We start from the raw sequence: 26,685 nt of genomic DNA on the forward strand, positions 1-26,685 counted from the left end.
TGAAAGTCAAGACTGCCTTTGGGGAGCAAATAAGCATCTTTCTTCTAAATGCCATTTTGCTGATTATAGCAATAGCGGAAATGTAAACCAGAGGTGACGGCTGATGGATGAACATCCATAAAAGCAAAAGCATCCCTGGGGAGCTAATTGATGAAAGGCCCAGCTTGAAAAGAGGTTGTGCCCACAGTGTCGGGGTAGGGGGTTGGGAGGGAGGCAAACGCCTGGTCTACTATCACTGCTGCATGCTCAATTAGCCAATGGCACTGGCCCACTGGGGAAGCACCACACCTAGGAGGAGGTTCCATCCTGGCCAGAAACCATGGGGTCCCTAAGGAAAGAGCTCTTCATGTGTCAGGGAGGATCTGGGGGATATTCCAGAGATGGCTCTCTCTCTCACTGCACAGTGCAGAGCACCCACTGGCTTCTCCATTTGGGAAGAACTGCCCTCAGGAAGCTGTGCCAACCTCCAAGAGAGCTGTAGTGACCTCTCCCCTACCTACATCTCCCCAGTGCTTTCCCATTTTGGTTGTCATAACAACAGAACTATACCAAAATGTTATCTTGCAGGATGGGCCCACAGCATTCCCAGGGGCTCCAGGAAAGCTCAGAAACCATTGCCCAAAAGCTGGGAGAGTTTTTAGCAAGCTCCAGCAAGAGCAGGATTATCAGTCCTTCCCAGGAGAGGCCCTGGTCTAGAGGAGACCCTCAGGTGGCAAATACCCAGTGTCTGAGAAAGATACACAGTGGCTCTGCAGCACGACCAGGGACTGAGTCTGGCTTTTGCATGTACCGTTCTTGTAGAGGGACTTTGAAGAGCAGAGAGGGATGGAACCCCCTGCCATCTGACAGTGTCAACAGTAAGATGTCAGTTTCTGTTCAGAGGCAGGAGGATTAAAATCCATGCTAGGTTTCCCTGGCCCCTCAGAGGTGCCTCACTGACAATCCTACACAAGCATGGCTCCATGGACATGCTGCATTTGCCTGGCACCATCACAATCTATTTAGCCAATCCTTTAAAATCCAAAAGGAGGCACCAAAAAAAGGGTAAAAAAAAAACCCCACATTCCCATCATTCCTGTCAAAGGGAATTTCAGGAATTGAATTGTGCAGGCAACTGATCTCAACTTTGCGGAAGAGGCAGCGGGAGGTTCATTGTGTGGTGTTGGGGGCATTTGTGCTCTCTGCCAGCCACTGACTCAACATTTTCCAATGCCAAAGGGAAACTCACCTGTGAGCTCTTGTCTAGCCAGAGACCCAGCCACCAATTGCTGAAGGCAGAGCTGCCGATCATCAGGAGGAAAAATGACACCACAAAGAGAGAGAGAAGGTACCCTGCAAGAGGAGGTGAGAGGTCCAGGGGGTTACAGAGGAGGGGGCTGCAGCGGGTCCAGCCTTGAGGGAAAATTCAAAGCCCACAGGAAGAGGGCCCCCTCCCCTGGGAACCACCTTCCTGGCTGCTTTCCCAAGTCTGGGTGTTGGGACTCTGAACCTCCAGGGGACATGTGTTCTACCTGGTTGGAAAATGGGTCCAAATTGCCAATATATTGAAAAAACCCACCAATATGCACCTTAATAGGAGTAACTCGGTATTCCTCAAAACCAAACAAAAACCCAGTCGTGCTGAGCAGACAGGGAATAAAACTGTAAGGTAGTTTTGCACCCCGAGATGAGAACTGTGCCCCGAAGGCAGGCCATGAGCGGATTGCTGCTGCACTCAGAGAAGAGGCCGCGAGGTGCGGAGGAACCACGGCTGGTCCACGCTGCTGCTCACTCAGCTTCAATAAATAGAGTCTGGCAGCTTTAATGGGGATAAAGGGTGATTCCATTCAAAAGGCTGTATTATCAGACTTCAGATGGAAAAAAAAATAAAAGGCATTGATAAACGGCTTTAGCATAAAAGGAGTAATTGTTAAGGAAATCATAAAACGTGAACCCAACAGTTTGAGAAAGGATTTTTAAATGCAAATTAAATCAAGAAACCCGTTGTTTTATGTCGAACCTCCAGAAGCCTTAATGTACGTGTGATACGTTTTCCAGGTCACGGTTCCTTCCTGAGGGGATTCAGTCTGGACAAGCTGGTGCAGAGGAACTACGGAGATAGACACAAGTCCTGTGGTGCCTGTAGCCCAGGGGGTCAGGCTCACCCCTCCTGCATACCCGCACCCCCAACAGGGGCAGTTTTCACCCTTCCTTCCATTTGTCCTTCGCTTTGAAATTCCCAACACACTTTTGCCCATAATTGGGTTATTTTATTCGATCCTCATGACAGGTGGCTTTCCTTCTTTAGAGAGATATTTATTAAGCACCTACTTTGTGCTCAGCCCTGTTTCTATTTTTTTTAAAGATTTATTTATTTATTTATTTATTTATTTATTTATTTATTTATTCATGAGAGACACAAAGAGAAAGAGGCAGAGACACAGGCAGAGGGAGAAGCAGGCTCCATGTAGGGAACCCGACGTGGGACTCGATTCCGGGTCCCCAGGATCATGCCTTGGGCTGAAGGCTGTGCTCAACCACTGAGCCACCCAGGCTGCCCCCCAGAAGTAGTTCCTAAGAAAAGGATATGAAGCTTATTCGGGAGTTTTAGGGCATAGGAAAGGCAACAGTAAAAGGGATCTCATCAAGCCAGTGACCCCGTGGACAACTAGTGCTGAACTCCTTGCAGAGACGTGTCAGAGCCAGAGTGGAACACACACCTCGCAGGTTTTTCACCTGACCAGAGGGATACAGGCTATTTCTACAAATCCCATTGGCTACTGGGTGAGGGCTCCTCCCTGTGGGGGTTAATTCCCCCAAGTGCTTCTAGCTTGACAGGAGGCTGGCAGCCTGCAGGGAGAGCCCCCAGGCAAAGGAATACAGCTGGGAGTTGGGCTGCATGCACTCAAGTGCCACCTGCCCGCAGCAACTACTGAACCAGAAGGAGGTGGCTCCTGTCTTCTCGGAGTTCATGCCTCAGGGCATCCTCCTTGGCCAGCAGCTGCATGGACTCCTGATCCCTTCCACCACCTGGCTATTCCAAGTCCTCTCCACTTTCCAAAGGGAAGGGAAAGGGACTGTCAAGTTCTCACGGAAAGCACGTCCAGAGGTGAAGGTATGCTGGCTAAAGCAGCTCCCGACAGTCAGAACTGAGTACTTGTCCCCTTCCTTCCCTTCAATGCAGAAGCATGAAAATGTCAGCTCCAAAGCAGAATCCTAAACCATACATGGCTTTTATACACGGAGATAAATAGAGCTAGACACGGGGGTGTCCCTGCGCACAGGCTCTCGGCACCTTGCTATGAAAGGGAGAGCTGTCACACCTCAAAGGTGCCCTGAATAGAGCCACTATTATACCCTCTGCCTGGGAACCTTTGTGCTTCTTTGAAAATGTTCGGCCTGACTTTCTCTCATTGTGTCTCCCTCTGGGCCTGCAAAATCAGAGAGATGCCTCAGTGGATCGGTGGAGCCTAATGAAAGACATCCTGGAGAACAAAGGGAACTAGTCAAATGCCATTGCAGCCCACCAGCCCAGCCAGGAGTACTCTGTTCACCTTGCTGTGTTTTCGAAAATGCCTTATGCCAGGTGTGGTGGGCACTGCCACCTTTAACTGGCTCCCCTCCTAGAGCTTTCAGAATATGTAATTTCTCACGTTCAGTTTCCCATCCAGAGAAAGGGGGTGAAGAGAAATAGAGAAGCAGGGTTTACTTTCTCCACAGGACTTCACATCCTGGGTAGCCTGGAGCTTTCCTGGGAAGGAGTGGAAGAGATGGTGGGTACCTCTCTTCAGCCTTGGCCGCCTCCAGAGTGATAAAAATATGTTGTCTTTCCAAACGTGCATGCATTTGTCACAAGCACCATTAATGGTGCCAAATTTCATCGACTCAAAGACTCACATTTTTTTTTCACATTTTAACATCTCTGAAATCAGGATGTGCCTTCCATTCGATAGCATGCCATATCATCTAATTGGCAGAGATTTTTCTTTCTAAGTGGTACATAAAACGATGGTGATCTTAAAATGGATGGTATCTTAAATTTGACGAAGTATACTGAGGTTTTTTTTTTTTTTTTTTAGTTGAGGAACAGAGCTCTAACTTGGAAAGCCACCAAAGGCATTTTGAAGAAAGGGACAGTGGATCTGGACCCCTGCCCTCTCAATGCCCAGCTCCAGGCAGGGCAGAGTATGTGCTCAACAGGTATTGAATGGTTGCGGAAGTGGAAGGGAACAGTGTCTAGAGTGAAGAGGGAGCCTGACGAAGCTGGACCTCAACAGGCCTATCCTATCTCTCCCATCTCTTCTCCCTGCCTTCCTGGAATTCCTGCCCTCCGCCCCCAAATCCTCCCCCTTCCCCACTTTCTCACCACAGTGCCCCCCAGAAAACTTCTACATATCCTTGAAGGACCAGTCCCAAGGTTGCCACCTTTGGGTGCCCCCCTGACTTGTTATGCTCATCCCAACTTCCTGTTACCTTTAGCCCAGCTTCCCCATGATTATCTCTTTGCCTGTGTCACCCACCAGACCATGAGATCCTGAGAACAGGGGTGTATTTTTGTCTGTACAGACTTGTGTGGTACCCAGCACATAGGAGAATGCTAAGTACTCACACCCAGTCTCTTCAGTGCTGCACATTCCTTTCTCAGTGCTTCCCCTAAAGAGTGTGCCACACCTCTTCTGTGTGCTTTTGCTGCTAACCAATCTCTGTGCGTTGCTTTGACCTCTCTAACTAATAACAATAATGATTACTGTTAAAAGTTACTATATATCAGACAATAGGCTAATCATTTTATGTCCAGTTTCTCACATAATCTTTATAAGAACCTGGTTATTATTGGTTATTATTTCCCCCATTTTATGGATTAAGAAACTAAGGATCAGAGTGGCCAAGTATCTTGTGCCAACTCATAAAACTAGTGAGTGGCTGAGCCAGAGTTTGGACTCAAGCAGTTGAACCCTAAGGCTCACATGACAGTAAACTGTATTAATTCTAGCTGCCCCAAAAGGACTTACAATGTGTCCACATTTCTCTACCCAGAACTCTCAACAAATATCTAAGACTATGTAACTGAGGGAATAAATAGCAAATACCTTTTATGTCTACAAATTCTGAGTCTGTTTCAGGTTCTTTTCCTTCATCCTTTCCATCTCCTGGAGCCAAAACTAGGATGAGAAATAAAGAGAGATCTGTGCCTCCGCTCATCAGCCCTGAGCAATAAGACAGGAGTGGTTTGGACTCAGATTGTACCAGCATCTTCATCTCTCTCAGCGGGGCTCTCCTTCAGGGCTTCCACCATTGCTGCATTGTAAATGTGCTCTGGATCCTAGGGACAAAATGACATTCCTTCTGAAAGCTGCATGACAGGACTTCTCCCAGGCTGGAGATTGCAAGATTGCATACCTTGCATCCAGGTGTGAAGAGTTACCTTGAATTGCAACCCTCGGAGGTTGTGAATCAGTTTCGCATAGCGTCCTCTCTCCTCCATTAACTCCTTGTGGGTTCCCTTTTCACAAATCTCTCCATCTTCTAACAAAATGACTTCATCACACGACTCCAGGAACTGCAAAGATGTTTAAAATGATCTACAGTGTACTTCTACCCGGTGAGAGAAGAGCACCATGCCAAACTCCCATCCAGTAGCATCCCAAGCTCCTCTAGTACAGAGGTGGCACTGAGGGCCAGATCATTCTTTGCTGTTGGGGTAGGGACAAGATGCTGTCCTATGCATTGTAAGATATTTAGCAGCTCCCCTTTCCTCTACCCCCTAGATGCCAGTGGCACCCCTCTATCCCAGTTGTGATAAGCAAAAATGTCTCCAGTTATTGACAAATACCCTGTAAAAGGCAAAATGGTCCCCAGTTGAGAAGCACTGATCTAGTGCCCACTGGTGTCATAAGTACAAAGAGAGCCTCTTGTTGTCACTGTGAAGCACTGTTCCCTAAATGAGCTGCTCTGCTAAAAAAAAAAAAAATCTGATCGGGGGCAGGAAGGATTTGGAATATGAAATTGACAAGTTACTGCAAGACAAGATTTGGTGGAGAGGGGAAATATGACCTCAGCAGTGGCCTTCCTTTGTGATAACATTATTATTATTATTATTATTTTTTTGTGATAACATTATAAGCCCACCTCATGATTCTCATCTAGCCCAGGAGAAGCAGAACATGAAGCAGTTCTTGACCACACCAGGCCCTACTCCTCCCCCAAATCCCCCCACCCCCTGGGCCTGAGGAGTTTACACCAGCTTTATCTGTATGATAAAAATTTAGCTACATTTAATATGGCATCCCACATTTTGCCAAAGCACTTCTGTTTTTCTAATTTGAGTTCCCTTCATTTACATATCACTCCTGAGATCAAAGAGTTCTGCTAAGAGGGGTTTCCTCTCTTTTGAAATGAGATAGAGTTCTTTCCATAGGATCAACCCATCTAAGAGCAGAAAGTCCCTCCCACGGGGGCAAGATGGCTGTAAGATTTAAGATGGTTCAGCCTAATGAAGCCTTTACAATACAGGTCAAAGGTCTTCCCCTGTACTCTGGGTCCACCAAAGTCAAATCAACTTTTGATGCTCTTGATTCAAAGCTTGAGAAAAGTGGCTACATTTGGTCACTATACTCCCAATGGGGTGTTAGGAGAATGTGGGTGGTGCCCAAAAGGCTAGATGATAGCAGTTCTGACAGCATGGGCAGCTCCAGCCTTTCTGCCTCCCTTGGACTAATGACTCAGCTCCTTGTCCACTTTCCCAGCTAAGCAGAAACAGTCTGGCTTTTAACATCCAATTGAGACACTTTCTATGAGAGCCCTTTTCCTGAAAATAGTCTCTCACCTTTATACAGCATATCTTAGCTTTTCAAAGCCTGTTCTTGTTTTGTCTCTTATCTCTCAAGCCAGTGAAGGAAGTGGCAGCTTTGTTATCAGCCCATTCTCCAGACAGGGAAACTGAGGCACCAGTGTGGGGCCTGCGACAACCTAACAGCCTTTCCTTCCTCTGTGGGGGCCCACATTCCAGCTCCAGAAGCTCCTGGTGAAGGCCCTCTGGCTAATGAGCCCCCCAAGCTCATGCCAGTGAGATCTGGTGTGATTTGAGCAGCAATGTTTTGCAAACACAAAATCTGACCCTGGGTTGTGGTTTTCAGTGATGACCACAGGCCTCATTTCATTTGTTTCCTCAAATAAGAGCAATCACCCAGCCCAAGCAGTGGGAAGCATCCGGATTGGCTGTGGGCCCAAGAATAAAAGCAAGAGTAAGGTTCTAGAAAAGCCCAGGGGCTCCAGTTCAGGGGCTCTGAGCCCCCTCCTCCTGAGCAATGGACAACTGGACTTGAAACTCCAGTGCCATCTGGTGGCTGCTTGCATTTTTCAACACTCAAAAAGTGAGACAATGACCTTGGTGGAAGGTAGACTCTTTGAGGAGACTTAGACCTGGGGAAAAGAGTTCTTGCCTCAGGTCATGCTGCTAGTCATCAAGGTTCAAAGACTGGACCAGGGCTGAGGTAATGACTCCCCCCAGGGAGGACTCCTGCAAGGACAGCTATGACCCACACTTGTCAGGGTCCAGAAGTCCCCCTCCTGATACCCAGGACCCCTCAGAAGGACAACCCTCCCTGCTGTAGGTGGTCTCCAGGGTTTAGACTTTCACAGTGCAGAGCTGCAGTTATAACATTTAGTGCCCTGACTGGGTGAAAGCCCATTCCCACTGACCTCATGAGAGTCCAGAAGAAACCCAATCTTCTCCATTCTGATGCCTGACCAGCAGAGCAACTTGTCTGCACCAGCCCCACTGGATGCTTCCTGGAGGTGATTGAGCCCACTCAGAAGGAACCCAAAATTCAGATGATTTAAGCTTATTCTGAGAACTCCAGTCCTCAGCAAAGAGAGAAACAGGCTGGGGCAGAGCTATAGCAATGGGAAGGAATGGTTTTTCTGGGTCTTTACGAAACTTCCTCCTCTTCAAGCTGGCTCTTCTGGCCACTGAGAGAAAATCCTAGAAATGCTGGTTAGAGCATCCTGTAGCCATGGCGACCTCACTTGCCTACCCTTCCTCTAGGTTGACTTACCCTTGCAAAGACCATGAGGTCTGCCTCTTACCCCCAGACCAGACCCCTGTTGAACATTTTCCCCATAGGTAGCAGGAGAGGAAAGAAGACAGGACTTCTGTTCCAACAGTCCTTTCAGTGTAAGTCAGTCCCATGGGATCTCTCCTCCAGCAGGAAATGCACACATGTATATACACATACATACACATGGACATACACGTGCACATACCCCATGCCTCTAGGGGCTCACTGTGGAGACAGGAGATGGAAGCAGGGGAAAATCTGGTTTGTCTCAGAGTAGAGGGGAGTCTCAGATTCCTACTAGGCATTCAGAACACCTGATGAGGCTGATACTGTGAGAACTTTCCCCACCCTACCCAATTCTCAAGCACATTCAGGGCAAGCTTAGTAACTCCTTAAGAAGATTCATGTTCCAAAACCTGAATGAGTGGCTCTGAAAAGGGAAAAGAGTCTTGCCTTCAGCCCAAAAGTCCTGGTCTCTGGGCTTTTTCCCCTGGCCAGTGACGCCAGGAGCATCAGGGCCCCTTATCCCCCTCCTGGCATTCCTGTCCTCAGGCCAATCTGAGGAAGGACGGGGCCTGAGTTATTTCCACCTGGCTTCCCATCCCATCACCATTTCCCAACCATCATCAGTGGTCCAGAGCTGGAGGAGGTGCCCCATGGCCACCCATAGATATGAGACATTTGCTTCTGGAGAGTCTATGCTCTTGTGGAAGAAAGGTCTTGGCCTCACTGAAACCAAATTTAGGACCAATAGAGGCTATGCTCAGAGAGGAACAGGACTATGTGCAAGCTGGGATGGCTGAGGAGAATCATGAGTATGGCCTACACAACTTGCTCCCTCCCTAACCCTGTCAGGTGAGGCCAGCCTCAGATATGAGAGACAGGTTTAGGCAGAAGAGGAGACTCTCTGAGCATTAGGCACCACACTCATCCTATGACTTTGTGAATCCTGCCAGTTTCAGTCACCTGCAGCTGATGGGTCACCAGGACAATGGTCTTCCCCCTGAGTGTCTTCTTAATGCATTCTTCAAAAACATGCTTCCCCACGTGGGCATCCACTGCTGACAGGGGGTCATCCAGAAGGTAGATTTCATGGTTTGAGTAGACAGCACGGGCCAGACTGATCCTCTGCCTCTGCCCCCCGGAGAGGTTGAGGCCCCGCTCCCCAATCTGTAGACAGGAGATATATTACTGCCCATATCTGGGCCCCACCCTCACCCTGCAGTCGTTAGGGAACAAGAGCTTCTTGAAATTTCTCAAAACTTTTCTGCAGACTGATAATTACTACATCCCAGTTCCTCCACCCCTTATAGTGACTCCCTGACTGCACCAGATGCCCTGGGAAATGGAAGACTCACTTCTGCAGGAAGTCTGATGGGCAGTGGCAACTAGGGAAAATCTCTTTCCAATGTTGAATGAGGGGGACCTGTCTCACAACAGCCCCATTCCAGTGCATTTCCCATAGAGAGGGGTATTTCTTGACTACTAACACCAAAAGAAATTATTGAGCAGAAATCTCTGGGAGAGTGGACAGGTGAACAGTAGGGAGAAGTGCCTGAGAGCAAATGGACAAGGGGCCTCTCAATTTACTTGCTTGTGGACCAACTCTTCACCCCCACTAGGACCTCTGAGTTCTACAAAGACAGAAGGCATGTCTACCTTGTTCATCACTATAACCCTAAGGCCTGGCACCACATCTGACCCAGTGCAGGTGCTCAGTATTTGTAGAAAGAAAGAAAAGCTAGATAGCCTACTTTAGGTTATTTTGTCTAACTGAACCCGAAGTGAACCCCTATTATGTTCAGACAGGCATTAGGCTGAGCACAGGGGAAAGACACCTGAAGCTGGACTCAAAAAAAATCCCCTATCTACTGGGAGCTCATACCAGCAGAAAGTGGGGGCATGATCAGTTATACAGATTATGATACAAAGCAGAATTTAACTATTGCCAACTGAGAAGCATAAGCCAAGTATTCTGGGGCAAATTACTGTAGGTTATAGGATTCAAGAAAGTCTCCCTGAAGGGGGTGGATTTGTGGTTGGAACTTGAAAGGCGATAACAATAGCAGAAACAGAGGTCTGGAGGTAGAAGACAAGTATACACTTAGGCAGACAGGTAGGGATGAGTAGAAGCAAACCCTGGGGAGGTGGGCCACAGATATGGCAAGAGAGGTCCTGAAGGCCAGGCCAGGATGGCTATGGTGGCCATTTCTTTGACATAGGCACATTGAAGGCCCTAGCAGAAAAAGGCAATGTGTTCTAAACTGGTCTTTCTTCAAGACACCTTAGCTCTCTGGTCTCCTCTGGGACTTTTGGGCAAAGTAAAAAACTAAGCAGAGGGCACATTGGGAAAAGGAAATAAGAATATGGCACAGTGACCCCCATCCCTGAGTGACCTGAGTTGGCAGGCTTAACCCAGGACCCAGGCAGCCTTTTGGACAAGCAGCTGGGAGCAATGTTTGGAGAGCAGAGCAAATGAATCAAGAAGGGGCCCTTGAGCCTCCAGCCACAATGCAGCACCCCAGACCTCTGTCTTTGGAGGACAAGGCCAGCCCATAAGATAAGGAATCAGCTTTCACCAGAAACATTCTCTAAGTTAACAGATTGGGAATGGCTCCAGGAGTGACCACACTGAACCCAATACAAGTAGAATTGATTCCACATCCATTGTAATATTCCCCTCAGAATAAACCCAGATGGAGAATTAGGATGATAGAACCTGGCTTTTCTTATGCTTCCTGGGATCCTTCTGTCTTCTAGGGCATCCAAATGTGGATGGAACCAGGGCCTGCCAGCCTCAGCTCTTCTGACCTGGGCAGCCAGGCTGCCATGCTGCTGCAGTGGGATTGAACTCCTAGCTCTGCTCACCTCAGTCAGGTCTCCATATGGAAGGCTGTTCAGATCCCCCTGGAGGGCACAGACTTGAATAGTGTGCTGATACCTATGGACACAAATGACAGAAGTCAGCATGGTGACATAAGACCCCATTGCTGCTCTAAGCTACCTGGAAAAGCATTGCTGGTGTCACTGGGTAAGGCAAGGAGGTGGCCAGTTGCTTTATCTTTGGTGTCCAAAGGCAGTTTCCCCTTGATTCCCCACACATCTGATGCAGAGTTGACTCAGGGTTGACTCATCCCTTCACAGCCTTCTTGCCTTTAGGGGAAGATATCAATATCAATGTACGTGAAACCTCTAAGGGAAAATAGGGGCACTAACTGCTAGCACTGCTCTTGGGAGTCAGAGAAGGGAGTGACCAGTGTAGGCTGAGGTCACTGTGGGAGGCTTCACAGAGGATTCGAAACCATGAATAGAAGAGATGTATGTGGGTGGAGGGTAACAGCAGGGTGCTGGGATGATAGTAAAGAATGACCCTGACATCTGCTCTAGGATGCTCCTCTATCTACCAGTCACTCCTACTGGGTTGGAGAGAGCAGGGCTTTCTCCCTGTGAGATACCTGAGGACACTTAGCACAGAGAATACTGCCTGAGGAACAGAGGCCAAGCAGGAATAGGATCTCAGGTCCTTGGACCTCCTGGCCTCTTGGTTTTGTCCCTCAGCATTGCCTACTGTCTAGCACCGGGCCAGTCTTGGGGAATCTAATGGACAATAACCTAACCAATTCTCAGCAGCCATACTTCTGGGACTAGCACCTCATCCTGCAAAGGACAGAAAAGCTGGGGGTCCCATGACCTATTGGGCATGACCCCAGTACCACTCCCTGGGGACTTCTGACAGCAAGGGATCCAGGAGAGTCAATAAGTTAGTAGGTAGGGACTCAGACATGCCCAGGCCTTAAGCTACAGAAGGATTTCACACCCTTTTTCCTGGGTTTTATCTATGCCTCATTCCCACTCAGAAGACTCCCACTGTGGGTAGACTGTTTCCCAGGGCACCACAGTACACCACATCTCTGCTTCAAAAACTGGTTCCTGCTCTGAATTTCTTGGTGTCCCTGGTGTCGGATCAAGCTCATGCCCTATCCAAGGATTACCCAGTTCCCACCACTGAGCCCCAGGTTTCTATCCCACTTGGCAGGCTGTCTGCCTCCACAAGGGTTAATTAGTTGACTAATTAATTGGTTGATTGATTAGTTGATTGATACCAGCATCATTGGGATCCTCTCTTCTCAGTGCATGACAGTGCGTAAGCCTCACAACTCAGACTTTGCAGGACACACTTTCCCAATAAAGGGCACCAATAAGAGGGCGAGTAGGCAGATTATGGGTAGCTGCCCTTCAGGGGGCATGATGGCCCCTGGCATCACTCAATGTCCTGAAGTGGAAGCTGGGCATAGCTCTGAGCATCACTCCCATACACCAAATTTAGGAGTGGTATACACAGTGGTTAAGACCAGGGGCTTTGACAAGGTTGCAATATTTACATTAGACAGAATAGACTTTAAAGCAAAGACTGTAACAAGAGACAAAGAAGGATATTACATAGTGATAAAGGGATCAATCCAACTAGAGGATAGAACCGTTGTAAATATCCATGCACCCAGCAATGGAACATCTAAATACATAAAGCAAATATTAATGAATATAAAGAGAGAAATTGATGGTATTACAACAGTAGAAGACTTTAACACCCCCCACATACATCAATGGATAGATCATCTAGGCAGAAAATCAATAAGAAAACATTGTCTTTGAATGATGCATTTGACTGGCTGGACATAAGAGATATATAAAGAACATTCCTTCCAAAAACAACAAAATACATTCAGGTGTACGTGAAACATTCTCCATAATATATCACATACAAGGCCACAAAACCATCCTCAATAAATTTAAGAAGATTGAAATCATAGTATACATCTTTTATGATCATAACAGTAATAAAACTAGAAAGCAACTACAAGAAAAAAAAACAGGAAAAACACAAATACACGGAGTCTAAACAACATGATACTTAACAACCAATGGATCAGTGAGGCAATCTAAGAAGAAATTTTTAAAATTCCTGAAGAAAAAATGAAAACACAATGGTTCAAAATTTGGGGGACACAGCAAAAGTAGTTCTAACAGGGAAACATATAGTGATATAGGCTTACCTAAGAAACAAGAAAAAGCTGAAATAGGCAATCTAACCTTACACTTGAAGGAACTAGGAAAAGAAGAACAAAACCCAAGATTAGTAGAAGGAAAAAAATAATAAAGGTCAGAGCAGAAATAAATGACTTAGATATGAAAACAAACCAGAAAAAAAGATCGACAAAACCAAGAGTTGGTTCTTTGAAAATATAAATAAAATTGATAAACACTTAGCCAGATTCATCAAGAAAAAGAAAGGCCCCCCAAAAATAAAATCAGAAATGAAAGAGAAGTAACAACTGACACCACAGAAATACAAAAGATTATAAGATGATCCTATGATAAATTTTATAATAAATTGGACAACCTAGAAGAAATGGATAAATTTCTAAAAATATATAATATTCCAAAACTGAATGAAGGAGAAATAGAAAATTTTGACAGCCGAATTACTAGTAACTAAATTAAATCAGTAATAATAATAATAACCTACTGAAAAATAAAAGCCTGGGACCAAACAGATTCACGGGTGAATTCTACAAACACTTAAGGAAGGGTTAATAACTATTTGCCTCAAACTATTCCAAAAAAATAGAAGAGGAAGGAAAGTTTCCAAATATATTCTATGAAGCCAGCAATACCCCAATACCAAAACCAGACAAAGATACCACAAAAGAAAAAAAAAACTACAAGTCAATATCCCTGATGAATATAGATGCAAAAATCTTCAAAATATTAGCACACTCCATTTAACAATCAGAAGATGCAAGGATGGTTCAATATTTGCAAATCATTCAACATGGTACACAATATCAACAAAATGAAAGATAAAAATCATATGATCATCTCAATAGATGCAGAAAAAGCATTTGACAAAAATTTAACATTCGTTCAAATAAAAACTCCCAACCAAGTAGGTTTAGAGGGAGTATACCTCAACATAATAAAGGCCATATGTTAAAAATGCACACCTAATATGGTACACTCAGTGGTAAAAAAACTGAAAGGTTTTCCTCTAACATCAGAAATGAGACAAGGATATTCAGTTTTGCCACTTTTATTTGATATAATATTGGAAGTTCTAGCCACAGCAATCAGATAAGAAAAAGAAATGAGAGGAAAATTCATATTTGTAAAGAAGAAGTTTAACTGTCATTATTTGTAGATGATATGATACTCTACACAGAAAATCCTAAAGACTCCACCAAAAAACTACCAGAAGTTACAAATGAGTTCTGTGAAGTTGCAGGATACAAAACTGATACCCAGAAATTGGTAGCATTTCTATACACTCATAATGAAGTAACAGAAAGGAAAATTAAGAAAATAATTCTATTTACAATGGCACAAAAAATTATAAAATACCTAAGAATAAACTTAACCAAGGAGATGAAAGTTCTGTACTCTGAATACTATAAAACGCTGATGAAAGACACTGAAGATGACACATGACACAAGTAAATGGAAAGATATATAGTGCTCATGAATTGGAAGAATTAACAATATCCACAGTATCCAAAGCAATCTACAGATTCAATGCAATCCCTATCAAAATACCAATAGCATATTTCACAGAACTAGAATTAAGATATACTGCAAGGTTGTAGTAATCAAAACAGTATGGTAATGGCACAAAAACAGACACATAGATCAAAGGAACAAAATAGAGAGCCCAGAAATAAACCCATACTTAAATGGTCAATTAATCTATAACAAAGGGGGCAAGAATATACAATGGGAAAAGACAATCTCTTCAATAAATGGAGCTGAGAAAACTGGACATGCAAAAGAATGAAACTGGGCCAATTTATAATACCATGTACAAAAATAAAATCTAAATGGATTAGACCTAAATGTGAGACCTAAGACCTAAGACCATAAGAATCCTGGAAGAGAACACTGGCAGTAATTTCTCTGATTGGCTGTAGCAATATATTTTTAGACTTATCTTCTAAGGCAAGAGAAACAAAAACAAAAATAAATTATTTGGACTATATCAAAATAAAGATCCTTTGGAGTTACCTGGGTGGTTCACTCAGTCAAACATTCAACTCTTGATCCCAGCTCTGGTCTTGATTTCAGGGTCATGAATTTGGACCCCGCATTGTCTACTATCCATCCATCATCCATCCATCCATCCATCCATCAATCAATCACTTTTGCACAGCAAAGGAAACTATCAACAAAACAAAAAGACCCCGCGTCAGACTCCCCACAATGAGCCTGCTTCTCCCTCTGCCTATGTCTCTGCCTCTCTCTGAATGTCTCTCATGAAAAAAATAAAGCCTTAAAAACAAACAAAACAAAAAGACAAGCTACTGAATGGGAGGAGATATTTGCAAATGATACATCCAATAAGGGGTTAATATCCAAAATATATAAAGAACTTATGCAATTCAACACCAAAAAAAATCTGATTAAAAAATAGGCAGAGGACCTAAATAGACATTTTTCTAAAAAACACATACAGATAGCCAACAGACACATGAAAAGATGCTTAATATCATTAACCATCAGGCAAACCAAAACCACAATGAGATATCACCTTACACTTGTCAGAATGTCTAAATCAAAAAGGCAAGGAATAATATTATTAATATTATTACCTCTGTCAATCTTTAACTATGAGATTCAGGTTGCTCAGCACATCCTCATCCCTTTGCCACTCCACATCGCCCATCTTAAGCTTCCTCCCACTCTCCTGCTTCCTATGGCCTGAGAGCCCCATGTTCACCCTAGAGATGACACATACAAAGGGTGCTTTGATCCACCCTACCAAGCCCAATTCAAGCATCACCCTCTCTTCCCTATCATGATTTCTGCTGCCTCTGAATAGTCCAGCACAACATCCTGCCACTTGGCACCATGGACTTGAAGACGTCAGGGGCAAAGATACGTTGAGCCACCCTTCTTTCCTCTATCATCCTGTATGATCCTGCAAATTGAAAGTATTTGGTAAATATTTGCCCTGACATTCTTCTGCCTGATAAAGATAGGAATCCCTCCCCCTAGCCATTTACTGTGGAAAGAAAAGCCATTCCAGATGGGGTGGGGGGAGGCTAAGAAACAGTTAGCAGAGCAGTTAGTTCAGCTGGTGCCAAGGACTCCTGCACTGATCAGACCTTCCTGCCACTCTTGAGCCTCCTAGCAACAGGATACCATGGCCAGGGAAGAGAAGGAGAAGTAAGAGCTCTCACTGGGAACCCACATGCTGGCCAATGTCAGCCAGCAGGTTTTGTAGGTTCAGACAGTAAGATATGAAAGTCCAGACTATCACTGGAGAGCTGAAAGCCAGATTTAAACAAACAAAAACAGTAATGTCCACAATAGCCAAACTGTGGAAGGAGCCTCAGTGTCCATCGACAGATGAATGGATAAAGAAGATGTGCTCTATATATACAATGGAATATTTATTCCTCAGCCATTAGAAACGACAGATATCTACCATTTGCCTTGACGTGGGTAGAACTGGAGGGTACTATACTGAGTGAATTAAGTCAATCAGAGAAGTTTCACTCATATGGGGAACATAAAAAATAGTGAAAGGGATTAAAGAGGAAAGGAGAGACAATGAGTGGGAAATATCAGAAAGGGAGACAGAACATGAGAGACTCCTAACTCTGAGAAACGAACAAGGGGTAGTGGAAGGGGAGGTGGGAAGGTTAGGGGTGACCAGGTGACGGGCACTGAGGGGGGCACTTGACAGGATGAGCACTGGGTGTTATGCTGCATGTAGGCAAATCGAACTCCAATTAAAAAATATATACCAAAAAAAAAAAATCCCACTGGTTCTTACTTCAACATCATGGAGCTTGGGGAGGCTTTAAGGTGACCCAGATGTCAGGAAGCTCAAGTGAGAACCAATGATGTTGGTCTGGCATTCAAGACTCAACCCCTGCCACTTACTAGGTTTGACCTTGAGCAGGTCAACTTTCCTTCTGATTTTCAGCCTCTTCATCCGTAAAATGGGGATAGGATGAGAAAATCTCCCTAAATAGGTGTTTATAGAACTCTGGGTATGTACACGGCAGCACACCAAATCCAGCAAAGAACCATAGAAAGCCACTACTTTCCAGAGTTTAAAATAATCAACCAAAGTGATCCAAAAACTATGACTTGAGCCTTGTTTATCTTCCGTTAGATCATTTTGAGTACATTAACAGCAACATATCCTTATATATCTGATGTCAATTAGTAATTTGGGGACTGACTAATTTGCATACCTGCTGCTCATGATTTTGAGCAGTTTTGGTTACTTGGCCTAAAGCAAAATTGCCAGATATATCTTTCTCCAGTCAGATAACATATGCACTGTTACAGAGAACCTCAGAACATATGCTACTCTGCACTGGGAATGAAGTGCCAGTTCCATCCATTTCTTAGAGTGTGATCACAGGTCTGCAGAAGGTGCCTCTCCTGAAGTCTTGGGTCAGGAAAAACCAATACTCATTTGGATCTGATGAATGTGTAATCAGAATTCATTAGAGGAGCCTACTTAGCAAGCGTTATAAATGGCAGCAGCATCTATAGCAGAGGGTATCAAATACTAAAGTGCCTCATGCTTTCAAAGTTAATATTACCTTTGATGATCATACTTTTCTCCAAATAATATGTTTTCTCTCACATTTCCATGAAAGATCCATGCTTGCTGGGAAACATAGGCCACAGTCCCGTTGATGGCCACAATCCCTTGCTGTAACCGCATCTGGAGCAAAATAACCAGAATACCTTCAGAAGCTAAACCTCACAGAATTCTCTTCAGGGTCTCACTGCACCTGCCACCCACTTATTGCATGAATGCTAATCATGATGGTGCAAGATGGTCAAAAGATGTCTTGACCACATACTGCAAAGCCCAACTATATAGGCTGATGGTCTCAAAGTCAAAAATCTTCAAGCATCCAGGCAGGAATGTCACAGAAGGGGCAGTGGTAAGCTCTGCTGCAGGCTGGAGAGGCCACATGGCACCTCCAGAACAGGATGCCCTCTGAGAGAACCTATCACAAAAGCTCCCTTTTCCTCCAGGTGTACCAGCTGGGTCCCACCCTCCTCAGCCAGGTCCCAGAGGCAGGACATAGCCTGCATGGCTGTGGATGGTGGTCTTCACATGCCCTGTCTCAAGGAAGTAGCCTCAATTCAGGTGCACATTTGGCACAGGGCCTGGTGCAAGGATGCCGGCCTGGTGCAGCCAGAATTTCCCAGTCTTGGGCAGCCCCGGTGGCTCAGTGGTTTAGTGCCACCTTCAGCCCAGGGAGTGATCCTGGAGACCTGGGATCGAGTCCCACATCGGGCTCCCTGCATGGAGCCTGCTTCTCCCTCTGCCTGTGTCTCTACCTCTCTCTCTCTCTCTCTCTCTTTCTCTCTCTCTCATGAATAAACAAATAAAATCTTTAAAAAAAAAAAGAATTTCCCAGGCTTCAAGAGAACTGGAAAATCCAGTTTCATGTGGCAGATTGGGCAATCCAATTAAAAAAATTACATGGGCTCTAGTGTGTGACCCTGACTACATAAATTCACTTAGGATAATCCTACATGGTGGGCATCTAACAGGTAACAGTGGATACTAGTGAGGATACCATGTACAAAGGTGTTAGAAGACAGGATATGCAAGAGACAGCATGGTGCTCAAGGCTGGGTCACATAGCTAGAAGTAGCAAAGGACAAGAATCCTGGGCTCCTCCCTCTCCCTGCCACAAGGTCTACAGAGAAGTTGAGGGCACATTACTGCTTTAGTTGATGCATGCATTTAGCTACTCCATCAAAGAAGATTTGACTGAGCCACTGCTCTGGGCAGATACTGGAGATAGGGAGATAATGAGGGGAAAAACACATCCAAAGTCATGGTGAGTCATAGGTTCTCTTTGGTCCTTCCCTGCCAAGCTGCCTTGCTGGCCTCTCTAATCAGGACAACCCAAGTCATGGGGACTACCATGCATTTAATGACTTGTCTCTTCCTTTGACAAAGATGGCACTCTAGGCAAGGAAACAGTCACTGTTTAACACATGTCCTTAGAAGGCAAACTCAAGAGTATAAAAAGCTCGGCCTCACCATGGAGCTACTGCACACATTAACCTCCTGGAAATCTCTGTTAACTGTGTGCACAGTGTCGAGTGCAGCTAAGCCCAGCCACTGGGTCCACTGTTCTTGGAGGGCCCTGACACAGAGGGCAGGGCACCATTTGACTGTCATATAAGTGCTCCATCTTCACAGCTTACCTGTCCTAGGAGAGCTGCAATGAGGGAGCTCTTTCCACTTCCAACGTTCCCGCATATTCCTAAGACCTTCCCCTACCAGAGAAACAGAAAACAGATACAGTCATGCCACCAGATTTTAGAGAGTCTTGGGCCAACGGTGTTGCTCCCAAACTGTGCCAGCCAGGCCAGGTGGTGACCAAGGGATCACTGCTGGCTTTAAGAGGTGGCAGCTATATCCTCACACCCCAAACCCGATACACAGCCTGAGAGGATGCAGGAACTTAAGTCTTAATTAAGTGCTTTCCTTGGCACAGCACAGCAGAGTGCCTGGAGGATTTCTAGAAATCATGCACAAGCACTGATGTGAAACAGCCTTGTGTTGGTCTGGGACAACACATGGGCCCTGGACATGAGAATTGTCCCTTGCACACACTCCAGGAAAGCAAATCTAATAGAAGTTAAAGGCTGCACAACCCAGGGGGACAAGGGCAGCCTTTGAAGTACAGAGAGCTGAGTGTTTTCTTAAAGTCATTTTTAAAGTATCCTCCCACCATATTGAAGTGTAATTTGAAATTACTGAGGAGTTGTGCTATCCCAACACATTGGGTTCATGGATTACTCTACAGCTACAGATCTATTAATTCAACCACAAATCTTGTAATTGACTGCTATGTGCCAGATGCCTCCCTGGACACTAGCAATAGCACAATACAGTAATGAACATGACAGACAACAATTTGGCTCTGCCTTCATGGAGCTTATGTTTAATTGGGGGGACCAACAATCAACAAGGTAAGAAAGTAAAATACGGAGTATGTCAGGTACATGCCATGGTAACACATAAAGCAGGGAGGAGATAAGGATGAGGGTGGAGGGAACTTTGTAAGTGGTAGAGAAGGCCCTCAGGTACAGATACAGATCCAGCAGTTGGAAGATGGCCGGTGCACATGGATGGGTCACTGACAACAGGTAACATTTGAGGACGCCTGAAGGGGATGTAGATATCTGGGAGGAAACCACTGCGAGCAGAGCAAGAGTCCATATGGAGACTTTTAGGTGGACATGTGCCCACTCTTGTGTTCAAGCAAATATTGTAATGCTGCAGTTGGAATATCTAAGAGCATTCTCAATAAGACCTGCTCTTCTATGACTGACCCCTTAGAGCAAAGATGCCCATCACAGAGCTAAATATGGCTCCTTTCCCACCTGAAATATACCAGAAGGACCCATCACCTGTCTGCCATCCTCAACACATGAAGATTGCCTCTTGTCATCATGAATTTCTTTGACAAGTCTTTATGGAACACCAGGCATCATGCGAGGCACTGGGGATGAAGTAGTAATCAAGGCAGATGTGATCCCTGCCTTATGCAGCTCACATTGTCATTGAAGCTACAAGTGAAGTAAGTGAAGCAGATCCATTTTAATTCCCCTAAAAGGGCTTCAAGTAACTAGGACATGACAGATTTGGGGGCAAAGAGACCACAGGTATGGATCCAGTTTCTAGGCATTTGGTTCTCTTTTGAGTTATATCCACTACCTGAGACCAGGTCTGAACCTTCTAGATTCATCCTTATCTTCAGAAGAAAACCCATGAGTTTCCAATTATTCATTTGTTCATTCAGAAAAGTGTTGGGAGTCTACTCTGTGCCAGGCACTTGCTTTGGTGCACTGTCACAACTGTAAATGAGACAGATGCATGCCCTGACATCAAAGAGGCTATAGTCCAATGGAATTCTGGAACTAAATTTGGGATAATATGGATACTCTGAATTTAGGACATTTAAGGGCAACACTTAAGCTGGACTTGGTTGTGAGACGATAAAGGGCAACAATAGCTAACATCAGTTGAGACTTACAATGGGCTTAGCATTTTTTGTATGATACCTCCTTCAGTTCTCACACCCACCTTGTGAAGTGCTACTATTATTAAAATATCCATTGAGCAGGTGAAGGAGGAGAGGCTCTAAGAGGTTAAGCAATATACTCAAAGTCACACAGCTGGCAAGTGGGTAGGACTGGAACCCAGGTACACCAGGTTCCAGAGACACACCCTTAATCCACACAATGCTGTGTTGCCCCCACTATGTCTTCAACTTGTTTCAGAAAACACTGACCATGTCCTTGATGCACAAACCCAAGAGTTACCAACATAATGAGAAGAAGGAAAGCAATAAAGGGGATAAAAGGCAGCTTCTTTAAAACACAAGAGTAGTTCACTGAGGCCTCTCTGGAGCAACTCAAAGACATGGTTAGACCAATCCAGGTGCTGCACATCATAGGCAGGGGAAGGGAATGAGAAAGCAAAGTGGGCTGCACCCAGCAGGACTTAACTGAGAACCTAGCTCAATTGCACTCATCCAACCAAACACAATTTCCCATGAATATGTGGCAGACAACTCTGCTAACGATAAGAAGCACCACTCTACACCAGCTATTGAGCTTAGCATCACATAATAAACAGGAACCTCTCCTTCTGTAGTGCTCGCATGGGGAAAGGGTGAGTCAACAAGATGGGAGATTAAAATACTAGGCACAAGATTAATGCTGAGCCCTCTGCAGCAAAATCAACAACACTGCCTCCCTGGAGCACTGCTTCTGAGTTCTCAGTGCAAGAGAACCACATGCAGGAGAAGGCCAAACATCCCATAAATGCAGAGCTTTGTCTAAAGACTCTATTCCCCAATCCTGAGGGGAACAGGCAACAGACTGGCTGGCTTCCTTTGCTGGGTTGTTTGTTGATCTCATTTACTTTTAACAAGTATGTTGCTTACAAGCACAGATTCTGGGGCCAGTTGCCCTGGGTGTGAAACCCTCTTCTGCCACCTGATAGCAGTGTTATCTTGGATAAATTATGCAACCTCCCAGTGTGTCAGGTTTCTCAATCATAAAGTGAGGGTAGCTGTAGTACCTACCTCTTAAAGTTATTGGGGTGGTTAAATGAATTAATTTTGTACCTGGTAAATAGTAAGTGCTCATGATTGTTGGTTATTATCTATCATACTACTCCAATGTGAAATTAAGAACAAATCAAAGATTTTTTATAAAAGATATTCAATTTGAGCCTAGCAACCTGAAATGGATTGTCCATTCAACATTGCAACTGGCTACTTTGGAGTTAGAAGATCAGTACTAATACAACCACCAGGGATGCCTGGGTGGCTCAGCAGTTGAGCATCTGCCTTTGGCTCAGGGCATAATCCTGGGATCTGGGATGGAGTCCTACAACGGGCTCCCAGCAGGGAGCCTGCTTCTCCTTCTGCCTGGGTCTCTGCCTCACTCTCTGTGTCTCTTATGAATAAATTTAAAAATCTTTAAAAAATTAATACAATCACCATCTTCTCTCAGCTTGAAGAGAATGTTTTCAATATCCATGTACACAGTTTTAAAGTTGGGGGAGAAAAACAACCTAGTTAGAGACATCCCTCCACCACCTCCAGCTCAAACTGAATTATGTTAGGCCTTGAGAAGGCCATAGCTGTGTGAATCAAGGAGGAAAGATGGAAGCCACCACACCTGTAGAACACATACCCACCTTTCTTACCACAAAGCTTATATTGTGCAGAACCAATTTGGGGCTACCACTTTGTTCCTCTGGGCCAGCAACTCCCTGGTCTGATGAACTCATACTGTATGCCTCTAGCCTCTGTTTCTTGAGAAAATGCTTTTTCTGGTTCTCCACTTTCTTTAGGTCACTTTTTCTGCTGGTTTCTTGATCCCAAGTCAAGGTGGCATTTGCTAAAAGTAAGACAGTATCTGGGTCTTCTGGTTGGATGATGTAAGATGGGGCGCTTTTATCTATGAGAATTTTCTAAGATTAAAGAGACAAAATTAACTGGGCACACATTATCCATTTGCAAGAACCATCCCAATATATATCTTCTAATGACCCAAAACTATAATCTTGGCAATTGTACTCAGGACATTCAGAGAAGATATTCTGAAGATATTCCCCTAGGAGAAGCTGCAGCAGAAATAGTCTACTAGCTCATGCGATCTAGGACAGATGCCTCTTTAACCACAAGGTCTATGTGGGTCACCCACATTGGAGAATACTAATTGCAGCTACATTTAGTCCTCATGCCCAAGGTAATCAGCTTTTGCCAGTCTTTGGGTGGGGGCTTCATTGCCTGGCACTAATGCTTATGAAACAAAGGTTACATGCTCAGCCTCTACTGTGTCTTTTTCCTAGGCCCCCACTCAGTTCAGTTCACCAAAGCATTTGCCAAGCGCCTACCCTGTGCCAGATTCTGGGGTAAGCAGCAGAAATGAAATTATGAATAAGGCATGATTCCTGTCCTTAAAGAGATTACAGTCTGGGGGAAGATGGGAATATACACAGACATTTCAGGGAAATGTGACAAGAACAAAACACTGTGACTCCTAGAGAAGGAAACTTAGCTCCCCATCCCAAGGGCCACGTACTGGTGCCTGAGCTGAGTTTGTACAGGTGCTGTACAGGCAAAGATGAGGGAAGGAAAGGGAGATAGATGGGAGCCTTCTAACAGAGGGCATGGCATTAGCATAGGCAAGGAAACATGCAACACCATGGTTTATTGGGGTGGAGTATGAAACAAGCAATTCAGGGTTACTACAGAACTCAAGGTAGGAAGGGTATAGGCAATCAGGTGGAGATATAACTGAGGACCTACTGATGGAAAGTTCAGTTTCAGTCCTGGAGGGAACAAGAAGTCAAGGATCTCAAGCAGGTGAATATCAGTGATCACACCAAAATTTTAACAGCTTTGTGGGGGGCTGAGTATGATGTGAATTTGAGGAGATCAATAATGGAAAAGGAAGATTGGTTCATGAGTCACTGTGATAATTCAGATGAGAGATGATAAGGCCTTGAGTGAAGGTGATGGCAGTAGGGACAGAGCAAAAGTTGAGAAGTCAAGAAATAGCATTATTCCTCTAGCCTAAGATATTTGATATAATATATACAATTAATGAGATGGTGTTCATGTTTGTGTTTTGTTCAAAAAGTGATGTCAACAGCACAACCATCCAACCCAATCTTACAAATAGTGCCCTCTTAAAATTGAGGAAATACAGTGAGCAGAAGGTGACTCAATGGGGCCCTTGATTGGTTAACTGTGGATAGTAAGGGAGAAGACAGATACAGGTACCTTGGATGCCTAAGATGACTTCTAGATTGCTGGCCTGAGTGAATAAAATCATTCAATTAATTTGCTCATGCCTGAACATGCTGTTCTCTCGTTTGAAACACCTTCCTCCTTTTCCTTTCCTTGCCTGAACTTCAAAACCACTTTATGCACCCTTTTCACATGTCACATATCCTTACTGCATACAGCAATTCCTGGGATACCTGGTCCTACACTAAACTGTAGGCTCTTGAGACTAAAGACTCTTCTTCTCTTCTTTGCATTTCCTATAATGGTTTATATATAGGAAGCACACAGTACATCTCTGGTGAATGGCTGACTGAATGAGTAAAGCAACTGAGTCCATAAATGTGATGCACCATCACCCTCTTCATCACTCCCATCACCACACCCATCATAAGACAAACCAACTAGGTAAAGGGGCGGAGGATGGCTCAGGTCAAACTCAACCCCACTCCTGGAACAATTTAAGATTTATAGCTTGGGAAAAGAGGGTCAAGAATATCATCTCTATGTATGGAGATTGTATTTCATTTTTACTAAAAGGGCAAACCACCTTATAAAGCCTTGTTTGTACCTTCCTTGATGCCCATTTGTTGATCCAACTCTGAATGCAGGGCCTTCTCCCAATGTTCTTCAAACAAGTGACCCTGCCCTCCCAAGGGTTGACACAGCTTCCACAGATCTGAGAATTTTCCCACCCCAAAATGAGATCTCTCTCTTCCCTACTCACCCGGTGTTAGTTATACCTGCATTCTCCTCAGAGAGACATTGGCTTCAGCCATTGCTTTGACCGAGAAAGGCAAGATTGCAATTGAAAACTTCATTACATTAAACATGGCAATCACACTAAATGCCTGAAGAACAAAAGAGAGGTATAGAGTTTAGGATGAGATGTTGCCTTGGCTCTGAACCATTATATCCATGGGAATTATATTTGCTGCAATGAGAAATTGTGGCACAGTTGGAACTCTTACAAGAACATTTTTTTTTCCATTTCATGGCTCACAAATCATGGCCTGGCAAATTAGGGATGGCAAGATCTTAATCTATTTTGCTTTGGATTTTCATCAAAATGGTGGGAGATTTATCACCTTGTCTCTGTCAGTACAGAGAGGATAATTTCCAAGGAAGACCTCTAATTGAATATGTTTGAAAGTCTCCAATCCACATCCTTGCTTGGCCTAGACCATTCACTCAAAATTCCATGGATTGTCCTAAATTATCCCCTTCTCCCAGTTGCTTCAGAGGCCTCTGACCCTTCAGATCTAGAGTATCCTTTTTCATACCATATTCAGTCCCAGGATGAAAGTAAAAATTTCCTGGAAGGACCTGCTTGGCCCATGCTGCTGTTGGGAGAGTGACTTCTGGCTCTCCTACCCCCAAGGTCTGGCCTCCATACCCTACCTCACCACATGCCTGAGACAGATTTGAAAACCTCCAACTGCCATTTCCAAAAAATCACCTCCCCTCCGTACTGAGGCTTTTCTCACTGAGGCCTGGCTGGTAGGTGTTTAACATCATACAGCTTCAATAAAGATGAGTTTTCTCACTCTATTGGTGCCCCAGGGGTACCTAATTTCATCTCTCAGATTTCATCTTCTCATCTGTCCAACTTGTAATTAGCATATTCTCCCTAACCACCCATTTAAGAAATTAATAACACAACTTCCATCAACAAATCCAGAGTGATCCTGCTGTTGAATGGGTCCCATGGATGAAGCCCTGGGCTTCAACTAATCCTCATTAGTTCCATAAGGGGACAATGGAGAATGTTCCTTTCATCACATCTGGTCCCAAATCCATTCCCAAAGAGAACTCAACTCCCCCAAGCCCAAAATACTATCTTGACTCAGAAAACCCAGGCCTTGGTTGACAGAGCATTCAGGCTGCCTGATGTGAGCCAGCGTCTGAGGACTGACCTCCTACTGATGCGGCCTCGACAGAGAAGGCAAGGGATTCTGAATCTGAAAAAAGTATATGCCTTGCATTCAGGGGAATTTGTTCTTGTCTACTTTTCTTCTAAATCATCACTTTAGAAAATATTAATTATGTGTGCCCAGTTTGGTATAAAATTTGCTTGGTGTATTGCTGGGGAAAGAATTTTTTGTTGTTTGGGATCATAGAACACAGTCACAATAATTGAGAAGCATTCTGTTGAGGCTTTGGTATGTCATTGCCATTCATTCTGGCTTGGGTTCATTGCTGAATTCAAGCCCTCAGAGTGACTAAACTGCGCATGAAGAACCCAGGAAAATAAAAGCACATCACAAAGAAACAAAGGGCAGTAA

General features: G+C 44.7%; 1 protein-coding gene across 4 annotated transcripts in view; it reads right to left on the bottom strand.

The window, feature by feature from the left end:
• ABCC12 (ATP binding cassette subfamily C member 12) overlaps positions 1 to 26,685 on the bottom strand; it is a 63,223-nt gene that overhangs the window by 23,793 nt on the left and 12,745 nt on the right. For 2 of the 4 annotated variants that reach the window (XM_055332437.1, XM_055332433.1), the window contains 11 exons: positions 25,144 to 25,251; positions 22,804 to 23,079; positions 19,290 to 19,361; positions 17,654 to 17,778; positions 10,908 to 10,980; positions 9,006 to 9,209; positions 5,405 to 5,539; positions 5,227 to 5,302; positions 5,070 to 5,141; positions 2,000 to 2,089; positions 1,229 to 1,332 (listed from right to left, as the gene is read on the bottom strand). In XM_055332437.1, the coding sequence (XP_055188412.1) occupies positions 1,229 to 1,332; positions 2,000 to 2,089; positions 5,070 to 5,141; positions 5,227 to 5,302; positions 5,405 to 5,539; positions 9,006 to 9,209; positions 10,908 to 10,980; positions 17,654 to 17,778; positions 19,290 to 19,361; positions 22,804 to 23,079; positions 25,144 to 25,251 (1,335 nt within the window). Of the gene's footprint in view, positions 1 to 1,228; positions 1,333 to 1,999; positions 2,090 to 5,069; positions 5,172 to 5,226; positions 5,303 to 5,404; positions 5,540 to 9,005; positions 9,210 to 10,907; positions 10,981 to 17,653; positions 17,779 to 19,289; positions 19,362 to 22,803; positions 23,080 to 25,143; positions 25,252 to 26,685 lie in introns of all 4 variants that reach the window. The other 2 variants (XM_055332436.1, XM_055332434.1) reach the window with 1 other exon arrangement.

The sequence above is a fragment of the Nyctereutes procyonoides genome, unplaced genomic scaffold, assembly GCF_905146905.1.
Source record: "Nyctereutes procyonoides isolate TBG_1078 unplaced genomic scaffold, NYPRO_anot_genome, whole genome shotgun sequence".
Taxonomy (NCBI): Eukaryota; Metazoa; Chordata; class Mammalia; order Carnivora; family Canidae; genus Nyctereutes; species Nyctereutes procyonoides.